We start from the raw sequence: 27950 nt of genomic DNA, 5'->3' as shown, positions 1-27950 counted from the left end.
AGGGTGCAGAGTAATAGCCACCTTGTGGGGTTCTTAAAAAGGTTAGCAATAATGTATATAAAGCACCTCAGTGATCTGTCTGCTGGAACAGTGATTGAAAATGACTATGAGTAGTCTGGCACAGGTATGAAAAGTTTTTATTATCAGCATAGTACAGTGTTCTTGGTTCTAGCAAGCCATCTCTGTAATACATCCTCGAAGAACAAGTCTCTTTGAGAGGATACATGCATGCACACCATATGCCTGGGAAAGACCAAATTTCTAGTCCTTACTTCCCTTGTCTCTTCCTCTTCCCTCCCCTTGTATTTAGAAGCCCCTTCCTTAAAACCTAAAACCTTTTGTTGGAAGTCCTTGCAACTGATCACTTCAATAGTGTTTTTCCTTCTTTGAAAATTTGCTGGGGCTTCTCTGTTTCTTCATAAGAGTTCTCCAGTTTTCCCCCAGATGGCTCTTTTTATAATTGGCTTCTATTAGGGCAGGTCAGTTTGCTGGGGATAGGAAAATGTTGAAAAGCACGGCAAATAAGACGCAAGCTAAATAAGCTGCAATTGATATCCAAAACCGTGGATCTTTCAGCAGCGTCTTATCAAAGCAGCTAAACACGGTGTAACCTATGGACATTCCAGCAAATCCACCTGCAATGTGAGCTGCAAAAGACACCTAGGGAGAAAAGGAGGAAAATGGAAATAAGTGAAAAAATGCTAATTACATAATTCAGTTACATCTCTCTTACTAAACAACAAAGACCATCCCAGTCACATCAGACTCTTAAAAGTCTGAAGAACAAGGAGCTCAGGCAAGAGACACAGAGAGGAGATGTTCTATATGCAAAGCTAAGAGTCATTTCACTCTCTGAGTGCACAAGGCAGAGTAATTGTTTCTCCGTCTACTTGACCATCATCCCATTTTGGATGGTTCTATAGAGCCAACCAAGAAAACAGAGTTGAGTTGCATGAAGGATCTCTATAGGAGCATAATCTGATCCCACATAAATGAAATGTCAGATTTAAAACTCAGAACCTTCCCGGCCGGAGTGACTCAGTGGTTGAGAACTGGCCTATGAACCAGGAGTTCACAGTTTGATTCCCAGTCAGGGCACAGGCCCGGGTTGCAGGCTTGATCCCCAGTAGGAGGCGTGCAGGAAACAGCCAATCAATGATTCCCTCTCATCATTGATGTTTCTATCTCTCTCTCCCACTCCGAAATCAATAAAAATATATTTTATAAAAAATAATAAGTCAAACTCACCGGTGACCCATTTGCAGGGACAAAGAACCTTCTGTAGAGAGCAAATCCCATATCCAACGCAACTAGAAGGAAAGACAAGCTGATGAAGCGCCAAGGTCTCCAATGGCACACCGAGTGCTTTGGTTTCCCCCAATAGTGGTGGCAGCTGACATTTATTAAAACTTATTCCGTGCCAAGTGCTTTACATGATTAACCTTGTATCAGTCCTCACAATGACCCTACAAAGTCAGTACTATCATTATCCCATTTCGCAGATTTATTCATCCAACAAGTATTTGTTATCTTCTATGTGCCAGGCACTACCTAGGTGGTGGACATGCTGGAGTGAGCAGACTTCTAATAAAAGGTTTTAGGTTTTAAGGAAGGGGCTTCTAAATACAAAGGGAGGGAAGAGGAAGAGACAAGGGAAGTCAAGACTGTTAGGTCGGAGAGAGCCCAGGATCAGATACATGCAGACATGTGATGAGATAATGGACTCCCCCTGGCATTTCTAACAGATCAGCATGCCAGACACAGATACTGGCTTCTCCACGACCCCCACACAGATACTGACTCATTCCTGAATACCTGGCTGACCTCCCTGCAGCTGAAACTTCCTCAACTGAATACCTCAGCTCATGTCCCCGCCCCTCACCCAACCGCAGTATTAAAAAAAAGCGCCCCCCTCCCTGTTGGCGTGAATCCACGTGCCCTGTCCTTGGGGTACGTGGGTCTCCCGGGGACGCAGAAATAAACCTTTTCCTTTCCTTTCTTTTCTGATTCACTGGACCTCTATTTCTTGCGCCGTCTCCTGAGCCACCTAACCTAACAAAGACTAGATCACATAGCCCTGTCTGGTGGAGCTGAGGGAGGCAAACAAACAAACAAGGAAAACATACAGTGTGTCAAGTGGTGCTAAGTGCTGTGGAGAAACACAACGGGGGAGGGAGGGAGAATTGGGAAAGCTGGGAGTAGGGTGTGACTTTTAATAAGGGTGTGAGCCATGCTGACCTTGGAAATGAGAGCCAGGCAGAGGGAAGATCAAACGCGAAGTCCCTAAGGTAGGGATGTGCCTGGTGGGCTTGAGGAATACTAAAGCAGTTGATCTGGCTGGGTCAATGTTTTTTAAAGTGTGGTTCTCCCCCCTTCAGCCCCTCCCAAAAGCAGCGGGAGCGGCAGCATCTGGAAGCTCATTAGGAATTAAAATTCTCAGGCCCACCCGAGCCTTATTGAACCAGAGACTGAAGGTGAGGCTCCCAGTCTGTGTTTTCACAAGACCTCCAGGGGATTCTGGACTACCGTGAGGGATAAAGCGATAGGTGATGAGCAGGGGCCAGTCCACATAGGGGCCGTGTAAGGACTTTGACTTTTATTCCCAGGGATAGGAAGCCTTTGGAAGCTTTTGAACACAAGAGTGACATGATCTATCTTATGTTTGTAAAAGCTCATTCTGACAGTTATATAGGGAATAGACCATATGGAGCGAGGACAGGAGCAGGAAGACCAGCGAGGAATGATGGTGGCATTTTATACATAAAGAAACCAAGGCACCGAGGTTAAGTACTTGCCCAAGTACTTAACACAGCTCAGAAGCAGGGCCAGGATTTGAACTTTAAGCAGTGTGACTCCACTCTCACCTACCACACTAATTACCCCTAATTACTGAAGATGGGCCAAGATAGGGATGAGTGCATATCCTCCAATGGAACAGTGAGAGCCAAAGCTTAGACATTCTTCACAGCGGTTCTCAACCTGTGGGTCACGACCATCAGAAAACACATATAACATATCAGATATTTACATTACGATTCATAACAGTAGCAAAATTACAGTTATGAAGTAGCAACGAAAATAATTTTATGGTTGGGGGTCACCACAACATGAGGAACTGTATTAAAGGGTCGCGGCATTAGGAAGGTTGAGAACTGCTGTAAGATCTGTGCTACAAAAGGAGACTTCCCAGTTTCTTGGCCTAGGACTCCCACCCTACATGTGCAGCACTTGGAAACATCTCATGCAGCTGCCACATTCAACACCCATCCCCCAATTCCCTGTGCTCCCCTCAGTGAGCCATTGTATCCTAAGAGATGGAAAGACCCAGTCCTTGCCTTCGGGAAAGAGCTTCAGGACCCTACTGTGTGGATGTTAAAGTCACCGGACAGGGATTGAGGTCCAGGAAGTTCTGGATAAAGGTGGCTGTGTGGTATTTTCAATCATTCGCATTTCCTGAGCCAATAGAGATGGGACTAGGAAAGGATAGGAAAAACCCTGCCAAAGAACAGGGCTGACTTCTTGGGAACAGTTCCTCTGGTTTAGTCTTCCAGGGTAGGAGGAGGCTCCTCTCAAAAAGGCTTTGTAACTCAGTTTCTCCATTCCATTTCTCTTTTATCGTGCCCCTCCACCCAGCTCCGTCTGGCCCTTTCTGCTTTCTGGGGGAGTTTGCTTCCAAGTTGCTGCAGTCGCTAAACTGAGACATGTTTTCCCAATAAATCCTTGCTTTCTCCGGTCTTCCTCATTCCAAACCCAATCATTATCCTCACTAAAAATTTAGCACTCATTTTAAAAAGGTTGCCTTTATACCGACCTTTTTTTAAAAACAATGAAAATGTGAGATTTTTCTTGACGTTTTCCAGAGGGAAGCTCACTAGCTTTGTCAGGAAGCACACCCAACAAATAATGCTTAGTGAAGGAAGGTGCTTAAGGCCAATTCTCCTCCACAATTAAGAATAATTTTTAGCCTTGGCCAGGTAGCTGTTTGTTAGACCATCATCCCGATATACCACGCTTGCAGGTTTGATCCTCAGTCAGGGCACATACAAGAATCAACCAATGAGCCCTAGCCAGTTTGGCTCAGTGGATAGAGCATCAGCCTGCGGACTGAAGGGTCCTGGGTTCAATTCCGGTCAAGGGCACATGCCCAGGTTTCGGGCTCGATCCCCAGTAGGGGGCATGCAGGAGGCAGCCAATCAGTGATTCTCATCATTGATGTTTCTCTCTCTCTCTCCCTCTCCTTTCCTCTCTGAAATCAATAATATATATATATATATATATATATATATATATAGAGAGAGAGAGAGAGAGAGAGAGAATCAACCAATGAATACATAAATAAGTGGAACAATAAATTGGTGTTTCTCTCTCTCAAATCAAATTTTTTTAAATAATTTTTATCATTAAAATATAAATATATACATTTTCCCAAGGAAATGTGTTTAAAATTAAAATGTACTTATAAGAGTCTGGCATGTGTTGTAACTTTTCTAATTTTCAATAGTAGGTAAACCAGGCCAAAGAACGTTTAGAAATGATGTGCCCGACCGGTGTGGCCCAGTGGTTGAGCACCAACCCATGAACCATGTGCCGGTCAGGGCACATGCCTGGGTTGTGGGCTCGATCCCTAGTAGGGGGCATGCAGGAGGCAGCCGATCAATGTTTCACTCTCACATCAATGTTTCTATCCCTCTCCCTTCCTCTCTCTCTAAAATCAATAAAAAAGAAATGTGTGGGGAAGGTTAACGTTGGCCTGTCCTACCTCTATTGTGGGACATAATAAAAGTACATCATTCAGTGGCTTTATCGAGTTACCTCAAGAATGATATATTCTTACTAAACTATCTTTGGAGAAACACTGTGCATGAGGAAAGGGTTTTTACTCCGACATTGAAGAGAATTCAAGAAGAGTATAAAAATTATTTCCCCATCAAAGGTTTGAGGCTTATTTTATAAAAGTCACTTATAATTACACAAAAGAAGCAGACTGAGGACGCAGGTAACTTGTGTAACAACGTTTTTCAGCCAAAGGACTGTCCCTTGGTTCTTGGTGTGATTCCACTCGGGTGGCACCTCGGCTCCCAAAGCAACTCTCCTCGCTCCCTCCCTGCACAGCTCTCCCGTCTGTGCTGACAACTGTCCCTCAGCCCTTGGATTTCTCCTGGAGGAAAAAATAATTATGTCGATATGGTATAGACTATAAATAAGTCACTTATTTTCTCTCAGGATGAAACCTATTTTTTTACAGTTAAACTGTTTCTATTTAGTCTCTTTCCTCAAAGGTGGTTGTCCCTGTTTCCACAGTGCGGATCACTGAGCTCAATACCAATTAGCAGAATCATTTTTTCTTACCACGTGGACAGCAAAAATCTTAGGCCTTATCAAGTGTCACCTCTGCCTTGGCCCTCAAGTCCGAACCCACAGTCTGACCCCAGCATCTGCCCTTCCCCACAAGCCTACGAGCAGACACAGCTTTATCTGGATCAGCTCTGGAAACACAATATAACTGGCCCTGCCTTTGCTATTGTTTTTGTGGATTTAAAAGAAAGGTTCTATGGAAAGTAACCTACAGGGTGAGCTGACCATAAATTCCTAACTGGGCAGGTCACTGTGGGTAATCATGCCCCAAGCCTATAACTTCTTTAGTGAAAGGGTTTAAGCCAACCCTGTCCATTGTGCATCTCAGTGGTCAGCAAACTGCGGCTCGGCAAACCACGGCTCGAGAGCCACATGCGGCTCTTTGGCCCCTTGAGTGTGGCTCTTCCACAAAATACTGGCTCTTCCACAAAATACCTACTTCTGCGCATGGGCCATGACGTTTCAATCGCACTGTACATGCGTGCCCGCACCTGGTATTTTGTGGAAGAGCCACACTGAAGGGGCCAAAGAGCCGCATGTGGCTCACGAACCGCAGTTTGCTGACCACGGACTAGGTTAACCTTCTGAAGGATGAACCGAGAAAACTGAAGGAGTGAAGTGTTCACAAAACAAACTTACTTATAACGATGATGACCAGTAGTCTGAAAATTCCCAAGGCAGGAATCATTTCTCGAAAATTCTTGCAAAGAGATAAATAATAATTAAGATAAGCTCTCTATTGGCAAATGAAACCTCAACTGTACTCCCTCTTTATCTTCTTTTTCATTTAGAATAAATTATGTCAAATATTTGCAAAACAAAGAATATATTTGGGAAGTACAACTTTGGTGTGCTTTGAAGAACAAAATTGAAACATGAAATTTAACTCCACAATATAAACTAGACACAATTTTATTATCAGGAAATTATCTAAGTATAAGTAATATGAAATCGACATTTAACATGAGATAGATAGATAGATAGATAGATAGATAGATAGATACAGATGCTGTCAAACTAAGTAGGATGAAATATTTCCAATTTTTTGGTTTATATTCATTTGATACTTCTTGATCCTCTTTCCAGGTAGGAGTTAGGAAAGTACTAAAATTTGAATGCTACCTTATTTTTTTGAGATAATTAAAAAAAAAATTTAAACGCTAGTCAGAAAAAATGCATCTCGGTCTAGCTTGCAGTAACCTCATGTGTTACTACAGAACAAAGTCAGAAAGACATTGCCACTTTAATTTATTGAGATATATCTCCATTCCCTTTCAAGTTATTCACTCTCTTCCCAAGGAGTAAAGATGCTGGAATAGCTGTGTTTATTCTAAGTAAATTATTTTCAAGCTGTTGTGACCATGACTTAAAGTAAGAAATAATTTATATAACAACCCAGTACACACATAAATCAAACAGTACTTATTACTGAAATTATTTTTCATTTTTTGCTTTTTGCTTAACTTTTCACACCCCTTGAGCTGAGTTCACAACAACTTTGGATTTAAATCCAAAGTTTGAAAAACATTTTTCTAAATGACTTCTATTTTTTGAACAGTTTTATAATTGTTTCATATTTTTCCTCTTACAGCAAGGGTGGGGAACGTCTGGCCCGCAGGCCATATTAGACCTGTGAAATCATTTGGTCTGGCCCTGCCAAGGCATTAGGGGTGAGCTAATTAAATGTCTGACCAAATAGAGCAGGCTAATTTTTAAGTTGATAATTTTGTCTGGCCCACAAATGATGTTATAAATATCCAAATAGCCCTTGGCAGAATAAAGGTTACCCACCCCTGTCCTACAGTATTTTTAAAGTACAGATATATAAATAAGTATAAATAAAATATAAATACTTTATATTTTAAAGTATACCTACATGGTTAAAGGGTTAAGAACTAGACAGGATTTTAGCCTGTTTTAAAAAGTGCTTGACATTCTCACATGCTATATCATGGAAATGTAAAATAGCATGCAAACTTTGGAGGACGATTTGGCATTGAAATCCACTTCTAGGGAATTATCCTACAAAAAAAATCACAAAAATGCAAAAAGATAAATGTAAAAGAACATTCTTTATAGTACTATATGTAAATGTGAAAAGCTGCAGTCACCCCACATTGTTTTCAATGAAAAATTAAATAAGTCAGGATACAGCTATAGAGAGTGCTGTGGAACACTTGAAAAGATTGAGGTGGATTTATTAATTAGTAGGATTTTGAATACATGTAAAAGAAGATCTGAAAGAATGTAGTATATTAAACTGTTAACATACTATATTGGGGATTTTGACTTTCTGTTTTTCATTTAAAGTTTTATTTAGTATTCATTACTTTTGATATCAGAGGAAAAATAAGATAAAATATGAAAGAAAAAAATGGTGGTCATAAGGAAGATGAGTGCTCAGTAAATATTGATAAATGAAGATTCCTATACCAAATACTAGTTTTTTGTTTGTTTTTTTAAAAGTCCATAGATTCCATTCCCAAAGTTCTTACCACCAGAACATTCATAAAATAGCCTCCCATCAGAGCGTAGACTCCTCCTGAAGCACCCACAAGATATTTGAGTGGGTCAAAGATGGAGCTGGCAAGGGATCCTAAAGAAATAAAACACAAAGAATCATGACTATAAGAATCACGAAAGATAAATCTTTCTAATCTAAGGTAAAAGTTTGGAAAGTTTGGGCCATTTAACAAACAACGTTTTCACTTTGTCCCTTCCATACTATAAAAGTATAGCTTTGTGGGCTAACCACCTCAATTTTTCTGAAACATTGAATGAATGTTCAATATGAAGACAGTACAGCAATGATAAAGCACAGACTCTGGGGCCAGAATTACCAGCTGGGTGACTTGAGCAAGTTTCTTAACCTCTATGTGCCTTAGTTTTCCTACTTAGAAAATGGGGATATCAATAAGATGTCAGAGCAAGTAAATGAGCTGAAATGTGCATCATGCTTAGAACACTGCCTGAAATGTATTATATACTTGTTATTATTTCAAAACATTTTACATGTTTAACCCACACTACCAAAATACCTGAGACATGCCAAACACTTTATTATCTAATGGCTAGCTTTCTCATGGAATCAAGATGTGGCCTCCAAATCCTCCTCAACATACCATTCCTTCAGATTCACCAAGTAAGATGAAATCTATTTGCTAACCTAATCTTAGATCGCCTGAACAACAACAAAAAAGACAACGCAAACTCTAAGATAATCTCTCTATACTACTTAGTTTTATTATTTGGTCTCTTGCTTTTGAGGCCCTCCTTCATTCCTTAGGATATAGTTTAAACCTACTTTGTACAAGAAATACAAAGTGCATGACCTTAGGAATCTTACAAATGGATGAGCAAACAATCATAAAATGCAGAATATAACAACTTTTTTTTAAAATTTTCACCCAAGGATATGTTTATTGATTTGAGAGAGAGAGAGAAAAACATCCATCGGTTGCCTCCCATACATGTCCCAATCTGGGAGTGAATCCACAACCTAGGTATGTGCCCTGACCAGGAATTGAACCCGCAACCTTTTTGTGTACGAGACAATGCTCCAACCAACCAAGTCACTGGGCAGGGGATGATTTTTTTAATGAAATAAATTTGCTATGGAAGCACCCAGAAAGGAATGACTTTCTCAGCAGAGAGGTGTAGGCCGTGCTACTCTGAGGAGATAGGGTTTTTTTTTATTAATCACTGAAGAATCTTTAAAATTTGGACAGGAAAAGTGAAGGAGAAGGTATTCAGAATGTAGGGATCTGGAAAAGCAAAGACATAGAAACAAAGGTATACGGATGACTAAAGATCAATGATAAGTAGTTCAATGGGTTTAAAGCAAAGGTTCTCAACTTATAGGTAGGGCTACAGTGGTTGCATCGTAATCATATAAGAAATTTATTTTTAAAATACATATACAAACGTCCACTTCTGCCCATGATGAAGTCCCAAGGTTAGGATTTACCCTTCCACTTGAAATAGCTAAAAGCACTGAACAGAATATATGAAACAATGGTCTTCAAAGTACTGGATATCAGATAGCAAAGGACAGTGGACCCTGAGAGATACAAAATAAATGAGGTGAGTTGTCTGATTGCCCAGCTTACCGCCTGAAGAGAAATGACAGGCTGCAGTGCATGGAGGCGAAAACCGAGTCGATCCCAGTAAACTTGAAGTTGATGAAGTAGAGTTTAGAGTCCAGAAAGACCTAGAGTTCAAAAGACAGAGCACCAGAGAGGAGAGACCTGCATGGAGAGAGAACTCCAGAGAGGAGTATGTGAAGAAATGATCCAAACCAAGAAAAGAATCGTCAGAAAGGAATAGAGAAGAGGACCTCTTGCTCACCAGAGAGGCTAAGTAACTTTCCAAACTAGAAAACGTCATAGTTCGTGGGGCATTGAATCAAGAACATAGGAGGGTCCTGTACCAGAAGTGGGGAGTAATTAGCACTAAACATGACTCAGAAACATAATTTTACCTGGCAAATTTTATCAGAAAGGATCAAACTGCTTCTAAGTAACTGAGTTCCAGAACAAATCTAAGGACTATTTATAGGGATACAATAATATCCACCATCCAAAAGCAAAATGTATAGCATCCAAACAAAGATTGGAAAGCAGGAAAATGTGACGCATAATAAGGAGAAAAATATAAAACCTACCCAAATTGACACAGGTATTAGCAATTGAGGGCAATAAATAATTATTACAACTATATTCTATATGTTAAGTAGAGACATATAAGACATAAACAGACTCAAATCAAACTTTTAAAGATGAAAACTACAATGTTTAAGATGAAAAAAATAAACTTGTTGAGATTATTGGCAGATCAGACATTCCAGAAGAAAAGATAAGTGTGCCAAAACCGGTTTGGCTCAGTGGATAGAGCGTCGGCCTGCGGACTGAAAGGTCCCAGGTTCGATTCCGGTCAAGGGCATGTACCTGGGTTGCGGGCACATCCCCAGTAGGAGATGTGCAGGAGGCAGCTGATCGATGTTTCTCTCTCATCGATGTTTCTAACTCTCTATCTCTCCCTTCCTCTCTGTAAAAAATCAATAAAATATATTAAAAAAAAAAAAAAGATGTTCAGCATTGTTAGCCACTAGAGAAATACTAATTAAGACTATGAAGAAAACCGGTTTGGCTCAGTGGATAGAGCGTTGGCCTGCGGACTGAAAGGTCCCAGGTTCGATTCCGGTCAAGGGCATGTACCTGGGTTGCAGGCATATCCCCAGTGGGGGATGTGCAGGAGGCGGCTGATCGATGTTTCTCTCTCATCGATGTTTCTAACTCTCTATCTCTCTCCCTTCCTCTCTGTAAAAAATCAATAAAATATATTTAAAAAAAAAAAAAGACTATGAAGAGATACCCACTATGGTCTTATGAGCACAACCAAAATAAAAAATAGTAACAACACTGAATGCATGGAAGAATGTAGAAAACTGAATCACTTATACAATTCTGGGAGAAATATAAAAGGGAATAGCCATTCTGGTAAACATGTTGGTGGTTTTACAAAACTCGAAATGCACTGCCATGCAACCCAGCATCTGTGCTCTTGGACATTTATCTTAGAGAAATGAAAACTCATGTTCACAAAACTCTGTGCTTATGTACACAAATGTTTATAGCAGCTTTATTTGTAATGGTCAAAACTAGAGATATCCAGATATCATCCAGTGCTGAAGGGTGGGTGGTAGACTTCTATTCAGCATTAAAAATGAATGAACTATTAATACTCGCAACAACCTACATGAATCTCCAGAGAATTATGCTGAGTGAAGAAGGCCAATCCCAAAAGGCTACCATATTATTCCATTTATGTAACATTCTTGAAGTGAGAAAATTATACAGAGGTGGGCAAAAGTAGGTTTAGTTTTGAGTACATGAAATAGTTTATTCTTGTATTTTTATTTATTACTTATACTAGAGGCCCAGTGCACGAATTCGTGCACAGGTGGGGTCTGACAGGCCCGCCCCGATGGAGGCCCATTGGGCCGGGCTAGTGGGGAGGAGGGGCCGTGGGCAGTTGGCTGGCCAGCCTCACCCCCATTCTGCATGGTAGGGGCCAATCGGGGGCGGGGCTGACCAGGGGGAGGGGCCGCAGGTGGTTGGCAGCCAGCTCCAGCCCCGATTGGGGTGCTGGGGACCTATCAGGGCCGGGCTGGCCTGGGGGGGGGAGGAGCCAATCGGAGCCCGGATCAGGCTGGTTGGCTGCCACAGTGCGTGTCATAGCCACCAGTCATTCTGGTCATTCCGCCATTCCAATTGCTGGGCTTTTATATATATAGACTATTTATTTGTATTACAATTGTAAACCTACTTTTGCCCACCTCTGTAGAAATAGAGAATAGATTTGTGGTTGCCAGGGATAAAGGAGAGTGTCAAGTTGGAGGGAAGAGAGTATTGCTTATGGTATTGGAAATGCTTTGTACCTTGACTCTATCAGTGTGGATATCCTGATGATGGTACTGTACTATAGTTTTGCAAGCTGTTACCATTGGGGGTAGCTGGTTAAATGGTACATGGACCTCTAGGTTTTTATTTTTTACACTAAAGCATAAATCTATAATTATCTCAAGATGAAAAGTTTATTTTTTTAATGTTTCCAACAACTAAATAATGGATGAATGGGAGTTCTAGTATTTTCTGCCCACACCATAATGAATCATCTTGGACACACACACAATTTTAGAAGTCGCTGCTGTATGCTGCTAGTACCAACTCAGTCTTTAGACCCCTTTAACTATTCTCTACATTCTCTTGAAGTTATCTTTCTCGAATGCAAATTTGGTCATGTTACTTCCCAAAATCTTTACAGGAGCACATAAGGCCTTCATGATCTGTCTGTAGGCCTTGACCCAGTGTATGCACCTGGGCACCAATCTACTCACAGTTTCCAAATGTGCAAAACCCTGTCTGTGCGATACCTGAGGGCACTCACAATGACATTTCTATGTGATTGTCTTATCTCTACTATCTCTAATTGACTTATCTCCAATGCTATCAGGTTTCCTAGCACTTATTAGGAGAAGAATACATCTTAATTAAAAAGCTCATTATCACAGTTGATTACCTTTATTTTGTTTATAACCTCCTGAGAGTCCGGAGGTGTTGATTTCTTGTTGCCCTGAGAACACTAACCTGCAATCACTCCTGCCAGGTACACCAGCCCCACTCGGAGGCCTTTGTGGACCATTTCCAAGGGAATACCCAAAGCGAGCTGCATAATAAGATTCCCCAAGATGTGCTGAACTCTGCAGAGACAAACACATTTGTCAAACATTATGTCTGAGACAGGCAGTTACTTCCTTCGGAGGTTAATAGGCATTGAGGTGGTGTTTCCAGTTAAGGACTTGCTTAACTCAAATTCCAAATTCTAATTTTTTTAGCAGGTAAAGGGGCATTTTAGAAGTATACTTTTATTTTACAAAGTCTGTTTTATTATAACAATTACTAATAAAATCAGAGAGCAATAAGGCTGGCCTAAAGAACATGAACTTGATTTTGTTTCACTTGCACAGTATGGAGGAAATCCTAATTCATTCATATTGAGTTTAAATTTCAGCAGGTTTTTAAGCATTGTGTCTTACAATCTCAGTATATTCTTTAATAAAACAGAGCTGGCAAGAGGAACTTCATTCCCAGGTCTACATTAAAAAGGTTTTGTTTTTTTAAGCTAACGAGACCCTAGCTGGTTTGGCTCAGTGAATAGAGTGCCAGCCTTCAGACTGAAGGGTCCCTGGTTCGATTTCAGTCAAGGGCACATGCCTGGGCTGTAGGATCGATCCCCAGTAGGGGACATGTAGGAGGCAGCAATCAATGATTCTCTCTCATCATTGATGTTTCTATCTCTCTCTCCCTCTCCCTTCCTCTCTAAAATCAATAAAAATAAAAGCTAACCAGAATAGGGGGAAAAGTTTACCTAGCTAAAGTTGGTATCTCCCATGTACCACAATTTGGCTGAACACATTAGAGTGCATGTGTTTTATAGTTTTTAAATAGGTAAAAATATTTTTAAATGCATTTCATATCATTTTGCTTGTCAAACCCCACAAGCATCTCTGGATAATCTCTGAATGTAATTTGATAAATTCCCACATTAGCGTACTCTATCAATTTAGTCAATTTAGTTGCTATGTAGCACAATGCCTTTTTTTTTTTAAGATTTCAGATTAAAGCAAAAAGTAAATATATATATATATATATTGGATCTTCCACAAAGTGCAACAACTTTTGCATTAGTTTTAGGGAGTGTGTTTTACATTATAATTTACTTAACAAAAATTCATTAGACCATTGAAGAGGTTCTCTGGGCATATCTAGCAGAACAGAAAACTACCTTTATGGCCACAAGCACACCCAGCCACAACCATCACTGTCCAAGCCATCTTCAAAGACATATGAGAGGTAACATAACTCAGCACAGAATTGTCTAGCAAGAGCAGTTACACTAGTCTTATGGAGACCTCAGACATAAAGGAGATTTGGAAGTATATGCACTTTGTGAATCTGAACAAGGTCAAAGAAAGCCATACCATCCTGTCCTCTGGCAACAGCTAGAAGATAAGATGACTATTAGCACAGAGACCCCAATGAATTACCCCAAGTATTCTTTCTTCTGCTCAACATCAAGAGTAGAAGTGGCAGAAAGATGAGATCCTGTCATATTCCCAAAGTAGAAATATTAATTTTTTTTAATCCTCACCCAAAAATATTTTTTCCATTTATTTTTAGAGAGTGGGAGAGGAAAAGACAGAGAGAAACATCTATGTGAGAGAAGCAATTGGTTGCCTCCTGCACGAGCCCTGACCAGGGCCTGGGCTGGGGAGGAGCCTGCAACCAAGGTATGTGCCCTTGACCGGAATCGAACCCAGGACCCTTTGGTCCGCAGGTCGACACTCTATCCACTGAGCCAAACCAGCTAGGTTGAAATATTAATTTTTTATTCCAAATTTTATCCACCTTCAAGGCCCAACTAGCACCCATGTCATGTATGAAGCCATCCCCATTCTGATCTTTCCCTCTTTCTGTTTATATTACTGTAGCTTATCCAACACTCATTCCATGTCCCTTCTCTACCTCCTCTACTGAGGCTGGAAGAGCTACTGTTGCCATTCCCCAACCTCTCTTAGGGAGGGGCACATAGCTCTGGCCAGTGAGATGCAAGTAAAAGCAGCACAGCCAGGAGACTTAAGAGCGCTTCTGTCTTGACAAAAGGGATGATTTCACCAGTACCTGGTATTACCTCTTCCCCCTTCCCGCTTTGAATGCAGACTACACCAGTCAACTTACAACCATGAGGGAAAGGCCAAGGAAAAAGCAGAGGTGCCAGCACAGGACCTAGTGTCCTGGCTTCATTAAACTGATGAACCAACCACCTACCTCTGGGCTTTTTATATGGGAAAATATTGGCCTCTATTTATTTAAGTCCCTGTTAGATTATTTTTGTTACTTACATATAAAAGCATCTATGCAACCCCATATGTTACATGTCCTACACAGCCTTGTAAATTCTTTTTGAGTGGTTAGTATGTGTCAGGAACTATAAAAATTATGTTATAACCATTGTCTGATTTAATCACAGCAAACTTATGAGGTAGGTACTATTACCCCATTTTACCGATGTGGAAACTGAAATGCAAAGAGATTAAGTAACTACTATATACTATAATTCTACACTGCCTTGCATTATCAGTTAACTACTTCCTTGTCATTTTAAAGTCATTGAGTGCAGAAGCCACATATGCTCAGAACATACTTGTTAAATGAAAAGCCAAAGTGTGAAAGTGTCCACAAAAACTGAGCAGTTGATGATTCTGTCCCTGACTTGTCAAGTCTCTGAGCCCTGTGTCCTGCCATGGATGCCTATTTGGCCAAAGGCCAGAGTCATCCTTCAAGGTTCAGGGCTATGTAGGTCTCTTAGACAAAGTTGGCCTCATCTGTAACCCCAGGCGTCCACCAGAGAGGTGGGGCCAGCAGCAGGCTGTTCACTGTCTGCAGTGGACATGGTGAATTGTGGATTCTGAGTCGGGTCATAGAAGGCTATTAGCACTTAAGAAACTAAAAGCGGGATGTGGGCCGGAGGGAGACTTGCGGGGAAGAGATCAACCAAAGACCTTGTATGCATGTAGGCATAACCAATGGACACAGACAATGAGAGAGGAGGGTGAAGGCAGGGGCTGGGGGGTGGGGGCAGGCTGGGAAAGGACAACGGGGGGAAAAGAGGACATATGTAATACTTTCAATAATAAAGAATTTTTAAAAAAAAGAAACTATAAGCAAAACTAAAAGCCAGGCACTGCAGCTCTTGTGGCTTATATTATTCCAGGTGGATAACAGGATTATACATTCATCAGTGTTCATGAATTATTTTTTTAAACGTGTGGTGGGGCAAAAAAAGAGGGAGTGATGCTTCATATCCTAAAGGGAACATTCAACAACCAGGTTAACATACTTTTGGTTTGGTAATGATTTGATCTCTTCTCATTAATATTCCTATATACATACCAATATTAGGCAGTTATAATGTAATATGAAGTACAATGGACCTGCCCTTAGCACTAATGGGTTGAGATCCTTCCTAACTCTACAACTTGGCTGTGTGACAAGGAGCAAGTGACCCTAACCCCTACCCTCAGCCTCAAACATAAAACAGTGGGAGTAACACCTGCCTCCTAGGGGTGCTGTGATAATCATGCGAGATTATGGACATGAAAGTGCCTTATCTTATATAATAAAACCCTAATATGCAAATCAACCCAGCGGAATGGAACCACCGGTCGCTATGATGCGCACTGACCACCAGGGGGCAGACGCTCAATACAAGAGCTGCCCCCTGGTGGTCAGTGTGCTTCCACAGGGGGAGCACCACTCAGCCAAAAGCCGGGCAGTGGCAGGAGCCTCTCCCACCTCCGCGGAAGCGGTAAGGAACAGAGAGCCGAGTGGTAAGGAGCAGCAAGCAGGCAGGCGGTAAGGAGCAAGGGTCCCGGACTGCAAGAGGGATGTCCAACTGCCAGCTTAGGCCCGATCCCCGGGGGGTCCCGGACTGGGAGAGGGCACAGGCCAGGCTGAGAGCCCCCCCACCCCAGTTCACGAATTTCGTGCACCGGGCCTCTAGTCAGTAATAAAGCTCTGAACAAATGTTAGGGGTTACAGTGACTTTTAGTCACCTCCAACAGCAGTGACTTAACTATCATTCCTTACCCGGCATGTACCAGCATGTATGAGATAAACCTCCAGGCCTCTTCCCTCTTCTTAGGATTGTAGATAAATGGACTCTCCAAGATGCCCGTGTCCAAGGTGATCCACTGTTTCTGAGGCTTCCACACAGCATAGTAAATAAACACTGCCAGCTGTCAGGGAGGGCAGACATGAATGTTAACCACACCTTCCACAGAGGCCCCATTAAAGCCAATGGGCACCACCTTTGTTTCCAATGGTTAGCTCTCCAGTTGGCCACTTCATACCATGTGCTCAAAAGATGACAGGAACTAAATTTTCCTGCCGTGTATCTGACCATTTAACTGTGGTCGTATCCTACTTCCTCCACCAACTAAAATGAAATGAAGCCACTGAAACTGTAGTTACTGCTGGGCAGGGACCTTGTCTGAAAAATAAAGCTCAATGCTTGGCTGAAAGTGACTGGGAACATAGGAAAAGCCCGGGAAGGGGGATCTGGAGAGGGTGAGGTTGTGTTCTGTGTGTGCTATACTTGCCACCACCTCACTCTCTTCTTACATGCTTCCTAGTCTCCAATCTATGTCTCATCTAAACCCCCAGTCTGTCTGCAGCTCCCCACGGGTACTTGCACTATTGCCCACCGCCCAACATATTTACCTCCGCCAGGCTGATGGAGATGATGAACACAGGGGGTGGGAGGCAGTTAGCTCTCTCCAAGTACGTTCTTCGGGCATGTTCAGGAAGCATCCATTTTGAGACAATCTTGTGGACCTTCTTATTTTTGAAGGGATCTTTACCTTCCCCATCCTCTCTCATTTTCTTCTCTTCCTCCAGCTCTTCTTCCACGTCTCTTCCCACATTCACATCCTCCATCGGCAAATCCCCAGCAGCAGCCATTGTCCTGGGTCCTACCTACACCTGAAAGGGACATAAATGTCAAGGGGAAACAGATGACTCTATAGTCTTAAGTCCGTGGTTCTTTCCTGGGTTCTCTGTCATAACCATTGGTTTCCAAAGCCTTTCCTGTATGTTAATACAAGGCAGCTGAAGACCTGTTGCCCGAATACTCATGCATATCAGTGTGTAATTGTGTCAAAGTGCTAGGGTCTCCCCAAATGAGGGAGAGGGCTCTCAGGGGTCACTTCTGGTTGCATCTATTGCCACCACCCAAAGGGATGGACTGGAGCCTTGAAATGGCAACACTACTTTGTATGGTCCTTCCTTCCCCTCTGCCGTTAGCTTTGCCCTGAGGGTAATGTGTCTCAGGGCCCAAATCATGCACAATACATAACTGACCTCAGTTCCATCTAGTTTAACTGAGCAATCTCCTTTCCTTTCTTAGTTTCATCTTGCTTCTATTCTCAGGTTTCTGATTCAGAATCAAAAGTCATTTAATGACTATCAACTGGGTATCAGGCACGATGTTGGGGACTGTCACATCTATTAACCATGAATGTTAAAGCATTTAAAAAATAAGTTCAGCCCTAACTGGTTTGGCTCAGCGGATAGAGCGTCGGCCTGCGGACTCAAGGGTCCCAGGTTCGATTCCGGTCAAGGGCATGTACCTTGGTTGCAGGCACATCCCCAGTAGGAGGCGTGCAAGAGGCAGCTGATCGATGTTTCTCTCTCATCGATGTTTCTAACTCTCTATTCCCCTCCCTTCCTCTCTGTAAAAAATCAATAAAATATATTTTAGAAAAAAAAACAAGTTCAATTAGGGATGATTTGCATTGTACTAAAAAGTTCTATTGTAAATTTAAGCACCATACATGATCACATTATGAGGAAATAAAATTCTATGTTGTTAACAATACAACTTTATATCTATAAAAGGAGCTAGAAAAATGAGAATTACATTCCCTCCTCCCCAATTTTCTCTTTTCCCCAGATTTCCAAACTTTCCAGACATTTCACAACTTCAAGCCCACCATTTTAGGTATTTTACTGAAATATATTTCCTGAACTACAAACATACCTGACCCATTCAGTTTCACCAAGACTCAGTGTGTGTCTGCCTTCTTCCTTGGCATCTACAGTAAAGGGACCTGCTGTATAGTTCTAGCTAATTTAGGCTCTAGCAACAGGTGAGCACATTGGTAGTGATTGCAACATTTTGTTTTTGCCTCTCTTCTCAGTCAATCATTATCATGCTCTGATTTTCATACCTGTCTGTGCCTGCTCCCCGAGAACAGGAGCACCCTGCTTCATCTTATCTCCAACATCTAGGTGCTCACAGGTGCTGCTTCCTGTCATGCTATCCTTCCCACTCCTGTTTACCTTCTGCTCCCACACCTGAATTTCTCAGCACAATTCACTACCTTGGAAACATGACTAATCAGATTGGCAACAATGAAAAAGACTGATCCATTCATCACACACATACGTCAAGGGGGATCACTTTGTACATTATATAAATGTCTAACCCAGTGGTTCTCAACCTTCTGGCCCTTTAAATATAGTTCCTCATGTTGTGACCCAACCATAAAATTATTTTCATTGCTACTTCATAACTGTGATGTTGCTGCTATTATGAATCATAATGTAAATATCTGATATGCAGGATGGTCTTAGGCGACCCCTGTGAAAGGGTCGTTCGACCGCCAAAGAGGTCGCGACCCACAGGTTGAGAACCGCTGGTCTAACCACTACGCTGTATGCCCAAAGCAAATATAAAACAGTAATGAGTGTCAGCTGTAGTTGAAAATAAATAAAAATAAGATTAAAAAATATGAAATCAGCCTGGCTGATGAAATATAGTCTTATATGAAATAGCTCAGTGGTTGAGCATCAACCCATGAACCAAGAGGTCACCAGTTCAATTCCCAGTCAGGACATGCAGGAGGTAGTTAATCAATGTTTCTATCCAATGTTTCTATCTCTATCTCTCTCCCTTCCTTTCTCTCTATAATCAATAAACATATTTTAAAAATATATACATATAAATATATATAAAAATATAAATATATAAATATATATAAATATATAAATACACACACACACACACACACACACACTAGAGGCCCGGTGCATGAAATTCATGCGGGGGGGGGGGGGGGCTGCACCCTCTCACAGTCCAGGACCCCTCACTCCTTACCACCCGACTGCTCACAGCTCCTTACTGCCCGACTGCTCTCTGTTCCTTACCACTCAGCTCACTGCTTCTTAGCGCTGTTGTGAAGGTGGGAGAGGCTCCTGCCACCGCCGCTGCGCTAGCCAGCTGTGAGCCCAGTTTCTGGCTGAGCGGTGCTCCCCTTGTGGGAGCTCCTGCATTGAGCGTCTGCCCCCTGGTGGTCATTGCACATCATAGTGACGGATCATTCTGGTCGTTCCACAGTAACAGTCACTTAGGCTTTTATTATAGATAGATAGATAGATAGATAAATAGATAGATATTAGTACCCTGGTGCATGGATTCGTACATATTGAAAGGAAATTCATTAGAAGGTGGCCGGTGGGGTAGGGCTGGGCGAGATGGGCTGGACACAACCTGGAGCCAACCTCCCGCGGTCTCTCCCTGGCCGGCCGCATCTGGGGTGGCCACGGCTTGAAGGTCGTCTGCAGAGTGAGCAAGGTCCCGACAGCAGGGCAGGTGGGGAACCTCGGCCTGGCCTGTGGGGATCTGGCCAAAACCGGCTCTCCAATATCCCCCAAGGGGTCCCGGATTGCAAGAGGCTGGTTCTGGGGTGATGCACCCCAGAATCGGGCTCTCTCCTCTCTGGTTCCAGGTGCGTCATTACCCAAGAACCGCCGCTGCCAAGTCACCACAGCTCAGCAGCTCCTGCATTGAGCATCTGCCCCCTGATGGTCAGTGTGCGTCAAAGCTACCAGTCAGACGGTCACTTAGCCTTTTAGATTAGATAGATAGATAGATAGATAGATAGATAGATAGATGATAGATAGATAGATAGATAGATAGATAGATAGAAAGAATATGTATATATGAAATCTCACACAGATACACACACACTCAGATCAAAACGTTCTCATCCTACCAGTAGGAAACAACTGGGGTAGATTGTTAATGTAGACAAAAAAAAAGAGCCACATACTAAACCTGACAAGCTCAGGAGACACCTGCATGGTGGGCCTTATAAATTCAGAGATTGAATGTAACCACATAGGATGATCTGAACATAAAAATTCTGAACTAAAAGTGGGTCATGACTGTAGTCATGTCCTAGGCCTGTAGCTTCCTTGACAAAAGTCTATCTCTACCTTCAATGAGCCTGTGTACTATCTTAAACCTCTTCTCTCTCCCCCTTTGATTCTAATGCATACAATAAGCTGCAAAATTGCCATTCTCTGGAGCATGTTCTCAATTCATTGAGATTTTGCTTCCCAGAAATTGTCATCATTTTGGCTCAAATAAACTCATAAAAATTCTCTACAAGTTTGGACAGGTCTTACCTTGACATTAGAAAGAATGGCTCTGGAGGAGTATAAAAGACTTATAGCCTTCTGGTTAAAAATGGAGATGTCCCCCCTCTACCCCCAAATCCAGAGACCTTCCTTTCATGGCTTAGCTAGTATTCTTCCTTCCCGGCCTTATCTGGCAGCAGCATTGCTTGTGTTGTGAATCACTGAGTCAGTGTGTTGGCCAAGGATTGGAAAGAGCAGGGCTGTGCTCCTTTACCCAGAATGGTTGTCTGCCATTTTTTTAAATCTGTGGAAATATAAATGTCCATAAGGAGATCTACACAGGAGGCCCTTGACATCAACAGGGAATTTTTCCAAAGACCCTTCAGGTGTCCTCATTCACTAAATCTCATATAGTGCCTCCCAAATGAACATTGTAAATTATAGCCAGCAAGTTTTAAGTGATTCCATTTCAGACCCTACTTGATTCCATAAATGCAAAAGAAATGTTATTTATAAAATTTGTTGTGTGAGGAGTATTAACCATGTTCAATGCTTTGCACCCGAGGTCCCAAAGAAGAAAATAAAAAAGGAAACTTGGCTAGTTAATGGTACATCGTTTCATTTTTCATAAGGTTTAATCTCTCAAAGAACAGTTTCTGCACTGACTGACAAACTCACTGAAGCCACTAGCCAATGCATTTTTCCTTGCTTCTATGTGACACACATGGTAGATCTCTGGATATCAGAGATCCTACACACCACTGAACTTGACATTCCATGCCAGTTTATCCAGAACCTCTCTTTGTGACCAAAAAAAATCACTTTCTCAGGCTTCTTCACTTTGTTTTCATGCTTATCACTGGCACTAGTAACCGATTTATTTTCCTGAGTCTTTTCTACTCCTGCAACAAGAAGCAAAGATTTTAGTCACCACATGCAGGTTACATGAAGGCTATCACTAGTAGAGAATAAATAGTGAAGTCACATCACATGAGATGTCAAGGTGGAACAGGAGGCCTCGTTCACTAACTAGTAAATGACTGGCATAGGTATAACCAGTCTTGCAATTCACACTCACTCACAATGGGCCTTTGAGAGTAGCTAATGAACTACAGAAGCTGTGATGAACCTGCAAATGTGGAGCACTTCCAGTGTACTCTTTAATAACACTTATTTGGTGATCATTTGTTACTCTTCTCAGAGAATTCCTCATCTCATAAATCTTGGTGGGCAGCAGGGACCACTTCCTATTACTGAAGTGCAAGTTAAAAATACTCACTTTTCCAGGTCCCTAAGCAGCTAAGACTAAGGTACATGACCCAGCAGCTGCATTTGCTTAGGATTTTTTAGGCCAGAGCTGGGAATGGGAGAAATTCTTTACAGAAGTGGACTAGCCAGTGGTGGCGGCAGTGTCCGGTGTCCAACCTCGCTAATGGGGTCAGTGTGGTCTCCAGCATCCAGTCCCAGCTGTACCTTTGACAAAGGCTGCGGCAATGAGCATACAGCAGCAACACTGAGGCTCTCTTCACCCACCTGGCTCTGTGATGTGATCTTTGTAGAGTTCTAGGTGCCTGATCTCCCTTTGTTTCTGCCTAGTTCCCAAAGCTTGTGTCTGCAGCCTTCTTGTGATTTTTGTAATCTACCTGTAAAATTATGGTATACTAAGAAATATATATATTTGGCCTTCATCAGCATCCTTGGAATTTTCAAAGTGTTAGCGGTGAGAGGAACATCTTTGTTATTTATAATAAGCCCCTTTCAACCTTACCTGAGTTTATGCTAATAAAGTGACTCTTGGAGGATTGGGGCTGGTTGCCAGGAAACGATCCTATGATTAGAGAGTTGGAACTTTCAGCCCCAACCTCTGGGGAAGGGAAATGGGCTAAAGATTGCGTTTAATCACCAATGGTCAACATTTAATCAGTCATGCCTATGTAATGGAACCTCCACAAAAACACTAAACAAAGGGGTTCAGAGAGCTTCCGTGTTGGTGAACACATCAAGGTGCTGGGAGGGTGGTGCATCCCTTCTCACACACCTTGCCCTGTGCATCTTTCCCATGAAGCTGTTCCTGAGTTGTATCCTTTACAATAAACTGGTAATAGTAAGTAAAGCCCTCTCCTAAGTTCTATGAGCTGTTCTATGAGCAAATTATTGAACCTGAAGAGGGGTCATAGAAACCCCAATTTACAGTCAGTTGGTCAGAAGTACTGGGGGCCCAGACTTGCAATTGGCATCTGACGTGGGGAGAAGTCTTATGGGACTGAGACCTTAGCCTATGGGGTAGTTAGTGTCAGAATAGCTTGGCGTGGAAAACTCACACATTTGGTGTCAGAAGTGTGAGTAAAAATAGAGAAATACTTTTTTCTTTTACTATCCAATGTGCTTTCAATAAAATTCACTTACTGGTGCAATCAGCCAGAATCAGTTTCTCTCCCTTGCAACCAAGAACCTAACTAATACATCTGAACAGTCGAGGAACTCTTCTAAACTCTATCTGGGGCAAGTTAAACTCATTTCTTATTCTGTATTTAGCAGACATAGTGTAAGGAAAGCACAGAACCAGGAGACCTGTTTTCTGGTCTAGCCTCTGCCACTTCCCAGCGGTGTAACCTGCAGCAAGTCCCTTCTCAGCTCTAAGCAAAAATTCTCTCATATGCACAGTAAACAGTCTGCACTAGACCCGTAGTTCCCCAAACTGGCTATGTTTTAGAATCCCCTCAGGCATTTATTGTTCATACAGATTCCTGGGCCCCACCCTGAAGAAACTAATTTAGTAGATTTAGTAGATCCCTGACAAGTATACCAGTGAAGTGGAGGCAGCAGCACCTTTGAGAACCACAAGCTAAGGCTCCCTATGGCCCACTCCATGGCACATACCCTGGAAGAGATGGTTTTATTGCTGTATTCCTCGTGCCCAAAAAGTTCCTGGTGTACAGGAAGTGTTCAGAAAGCCCCTGTATCTGAGAAAGGGTAAACAGAAACTCTCTGAAACCTTTCTGTAAATCTAAAATTATTTCAAAATAAATAAAACGTTTATTGAAAAGAATACTAGAGAGAAGAAAGGAAGAAGGAGAAAGGAAGAGAAGGGAAGAGAAGGGAGGCAGGGTGGAGGAGGGAAGAAGGGGGAAGAGGAATTTTATCCACACCACATTAACTAAGAGTCTTATATCACTGTATATTGAAAAGCATCTCTCACCACCTTTTCCTCTGCGCGCACACCGCACCCCCACCCCCACCACATTCTCATTCTGCCATCACCCGGCTGTCAGAGGAGACCCGTGGAGCCACCATGCTGTAAAGGCTACAAAAGGGCTTGTGGCCCGTCTTTGAGGAGCACTGTTCCTTGTACTTGGCCCTGTGAAGACCTGAGTTCTACTCCCAGCATCCACACTTAATTTCCCTGGGCCTCAGTTTCCTCAGCTGTAAAAGAGAGCTCCTCTCTGCCCTCCGTGTCTCACAGGATTATTGTAAGAATCAAATGAAAGAAAAGTCGTCACATGAGTGAGCATTCACTATGTGCCGGGTTCCATGCTCAACACTTCATGAGCATTCTCTCCGTTCATTTCCACAACAACCTTGTACAGCAGGATAGTAACATCTCCATCTATGGATAACAAAACTCAGGCTTCCAGAAAACTTGAACAAGGTCATAGACCTCTGCGGGGAGGGCTGGGAGAGGAGCCCAGGGCGTTGACTCCAAGACCCTGGGTGTTTCTCTACCATGTGATTTCTACACACCTAGTGTTAAAGAGGTGTACTAGTACATCTTTATTTTGATTATTTCCATCCCAACCTTCCCTCTACCCTAACTCTCTTTTCTTCCTCCAGCTTCCCAAACTGAACCAGACTAGACCCCGGGAGTTCCCAAATGGGAGCCACAGAACTGGCAGGTCACCAGCCCTGAGGACGGGGCCGGGAATCCCCGCCACTTCCAGTGCTGCCACGGGGAGTCAACATGGAGACAGGCATCCAGGAAAGGAAAAGATTTTTCTCTCTGGAACCCAAAGGACTAAGTCAGGCTCACCTTCCCTTCTTCACCTCACCCAGAAGAGCACTGGCAAGGCCACCACTTTAGACAACTCCTCTCTGGCCGAAGAGAGTTTTGATCATTAGCTTGTGCTGCTTTCCTCGCTGCAAACAAGTAGGTTCTAAATATCTGAATTGTTTTTTTGAAACAGCTGGCCCCACCCATTCACTGGTACCAGGCAGGCCCCTGGCAAGGATGAGTGCAGCCTTGATGTGGCCGGGGAGCCCAGGAGGCTGGGCAACAGGCTGGGCTGGGTAAACCCAATTGCTGCCTAGCTGGGCCTGGTGTGGAGACTTTTGGTGGTGTTGCTAGGCAACATAAGTAATTGGAGAGGCCACGTATTGGGCTTCTGGACCACAAAGATTAACAGCCTCCTTCATCACACTGCAAACCATCATTATGCCAGTTCCAGAAGCCTGCACCAATCTCCGTGGCTATAGCCTGAAAGAGTGCTTTTTTAGCTACAGAAATTAAGAACCAGCTTTTCAGTATTATGGGTTTGTGGCTGTGGTTGTTTCTTTTTGCTACGTCTCTGAGGATACACTTGGAATAAATAGGCAAAAGGTTTAAAAACAAAAAATACCCTCTTTTCCGAAAGTTTTCCTTCTTCCTGAAGCAAAGCACTCTTGGCTCGACGGTGAGGGCAGCTCAGGTAAGGACACTCGGCCTCCTAAGGCCTCTGCATGCCCGCTGCATGGCGAAGCTTCTTCCTTGGAATCCCTCCGCTGTGGCTGTGGTGCAGGGTAGGGGGACCAGGGCCTTGGTCACGCGCAAGGCCTCACAGCAGAATAATGCTTTTGTGTCTCTCTCCCATTCTAAGAAAATCACAATACCTCCTCTTCCCAGGCTACAGAACCACTCTCACTTCTACTATTTTCTTTTTTATTGTTTGATTTTAGCGCAGTGGTTCTCAACCTTCCTAATGCCGCGACCCTTTAATACAGTTCCTCATGTTGTGGTGACCCCCAATTTCATTGTTACAAATTGAACATAATTAAAGCATAGTGATTAATCACAAAAACAATATGTACAGTGAGGCCTTGACTTACGAGTGTCCCGACTAACAAGTTTTTTGAGATACCAGCTGTCTCTCAGCCGATTTTTTGCACTGAGTTGATAAATTTGAGTTAACGAGCTCCTTAACGAGCTTCTTAAACTCGTAAGTCAAGGCCCCACTGTAATTATATATGTGTTTTCCCATGGTCTTAGGCGACCCCTGTGAAAGGGTCGTGCGACCCACAGGTTGAGAACCGCTGCCTTAGGCAAATCCTTGAGCCTGTTTGTATTTTCATTTTAACAATATCATAACATGTCATGGTTAAGTGAGACAGGACATTTAAAAGCAGAGTTGGTTTCAGGAACTCAAGTAGCTCCCATTACTTGCTCAGTGTGAATGCGCAGATTCAGACACACAGCAGGAGAGCCTGCTGGGGATAACTTCTCCCTCCAGCGCCAGGTTCCATCCCTGGTCCAGCATTCTTACCTCAAACCCGGGAGACCAGAGACACCTTCCCTATTCAGCCCAACCCCCACACCATCTTGGCCTCCTTCCCTTCACCGCCCAGTTCTGTGTTTACTTTCAAGCGCTTTCAAGGCCAGAGGTTCTTATACATCTTTACAAGCCTAGAAAGGGGGGGGTGGCGGTTAGGGGAGGTGGCAGGAAAGGGGCCAAAGAAGAAGGAAAGAGCACAGATGTCTATTGAGGCTCACTGTGTGCCTGGCACCAGGGTGGGTGCTTGACATGCCCTGTCTCCTGTCATCTTCAGAGCAATACCATTTTCCTGACGGGGAAACTGAGGCTCGGGAAGAGCACAGGAGAGGTGGGACAGGAAGCCAAGTGTGTCTATGACGCCAAAATAATTTTCCTCGGTGCCACATTGCCCACCAGCTTATACATGATCCCTACATGTCTGTGAAATAAATTTCCGCTTTCTTATTCCCTGGAAGAGCAGAAATTGTATGTTTTTCTTCTCCCCCCCCCCCCCAGAGAATCCAGATACATGTTCAAACAATGATGAATAAACAAATGAATAACAAAAAATGAATGGGCGGCCCTAGCTGGTTTGGCTCAATGGATAGAGCATCGGCCTGTGGATTGAGAGGTCCCTAGTTCGATTCCGGTCAAGGGCACATGCCCCTGGGGGCGTGCAGGAGGCAGCTAATTATGGTTCTTTCTCATCATTGATGTTTCTATCTCTCCCTCTCCCTTCCTCTCTGAAATCAATAAAAATATATATATATTTTTTAAAAATGAATGGGCGATACCCCTTACCAGGAAGGAGGAAACAAATAACCCTGAGCGAGACGCCTTGCAGGAGGAAGCCGGAGGCTGTCCCCCTGGCTGTGGTCTCCAGCGCCCAGGGCAGGGGCAGCGGGCAGGAGGGCGAGACCTGGCTGAGCTGCAGGGAGAATAAAACTAGGAGGCAAGAGGGCGGTGGGGGTGTCCCTGGGAGAACGTGATAAAGGGGGAGAGAACGACTGGCCAGGGCGGAGAAGGGGGACAGCGTCACCTGGCACTCCCACCACGTCCCCCCAGTCCCAGGGAGAAGCCAAGAAACGCCCCCCCCCCCCCCACTCCTGGCCAATCATACTGCCAACTCCAAAAAGAAAGTTCCAAGATCCCAGACGGCCACTCCTGGAGGCTGCTCCGGAAGGGAGGCTGCCAAGGGAACACGCACGGTCTCCTTCCCGCCACCCCCGCCCCTATGCTTCCTGCCTTCACCCCCCACCCCCACCCCATGGCCCCAAGGAAGGACTCCCCCACCGGCTCCCGGTTCCCGCCGCTTACCTCCTTCCCTCGGGAGGCCCGGGGGCGCCCAGGCAGGACCGGCTGCACCCCGCGCTCCAGGCGTCCTGGGCCAAGGGGCTCCTCTGCTGCCCTGATGGCGCTCCCGGCCCCTCCCCTCCCTAACTGCGTGGGGCAGGTTCCAGCAGCCGCACGGGGGAGGGAGCCTGAGGAAATCCCCTCCCAGTCTTGAGCCGGGGCCTGAGCCCGACCAGCCAGCTCCGCAGCCCCACTC

At 43.5% G+C, this 27950-nt stretch overlaps 1 protein-coding gene across 3 annotated transcripts; it reads right to left on the bottom strand.

Moving 5' to 3' along the window:
• Positions 1-114: 114 nt before the first annotated feature.
• On the bottom strand, positions 115-27938 carry RHBDL2 (rhomboid like 2). 3 transcript variants are annotated; one of them, XM_006099126.3, is made up of 8 exons: positions 27719-27915; positions 17199-17459; positions 16566-16714; positions 12504-12616; positions 7851-7951; positions 5995-6055; positions 1249-1310; positions 115-660 (listed from the first exon to the last, which is right to left on the bottom strand). In XM_006099126.3, exons 2-8 carry the CDS (start codon positions 17436-17438, stop codon positions 481-483), a joined length of 906 nt encoding a protein of 301 aa, XP_006099188.1. In that variant the 5' UTR covers positions 17439-17459; positions 27719-27915; the 3' UTR covers positions 115-480. The 3 variants fall into 3 exon arrangements, with proteins under 3 accessions (XP_006099188.1, XP_014320155.1, XP_014320156.1); XM_014464669.2 differs by lacking the exon at positions 27719-27915 and adding an exon at positions 18517-18653; XM_014464670.2 differs by lacking the exons at positions 115-660; positions 1249-1310 and adding an exon at positions 5004-5158 and having other exon boundaries at positions 27719-27938.
• Positions 27939-27950: the final 12 nt, after the last annotated feature.

This window comes from Myotis lucifugus, unplaced genomic scaffold, assembly GCF_000147115.1.
Source record: "Myotis lucifugus unplaced genomic scaffold, Myoluc2.0 scaffold_260, whole genome shotgun sequence".
In the NCBI taxonomy this organism is placed as follows: domain Eukaryota; kingdom Metazoa; phylum Chordata; class Mammalia; order Chiroptera; family Vespertilionidae; genus Myotis; species Myotis lucifugus.
The sequence above is the reverse complement of the archived record's forward strand: the minus strand, read 5'-3'. Positions and strand labels throughout refer to the sequence as shown.

Coding starts and splice junctions, on each gene's coding strand:
- RHBDL2 (XM_006099126.3), bottom strand. CDS start 17,438: ATGGCTGCTGCTGGGGATTTGCCGATGGAGGATGTGAATGTGGGAAGA. Junction 7,952..12,503: donor CCTGGCAGGAGTGATTGCAG/GTTAGTGTTCTC, acceptor TTATTTCTTTAG/GATCCCTTGCCAGCTCCATC. Junction 1,311..5,994: donor ACTGGTCATCATCGTTATAA/GTAAGTTTGTTT, acceptor CTTTCCTTCTAG/TTGCGTTGGATATGGGATTT.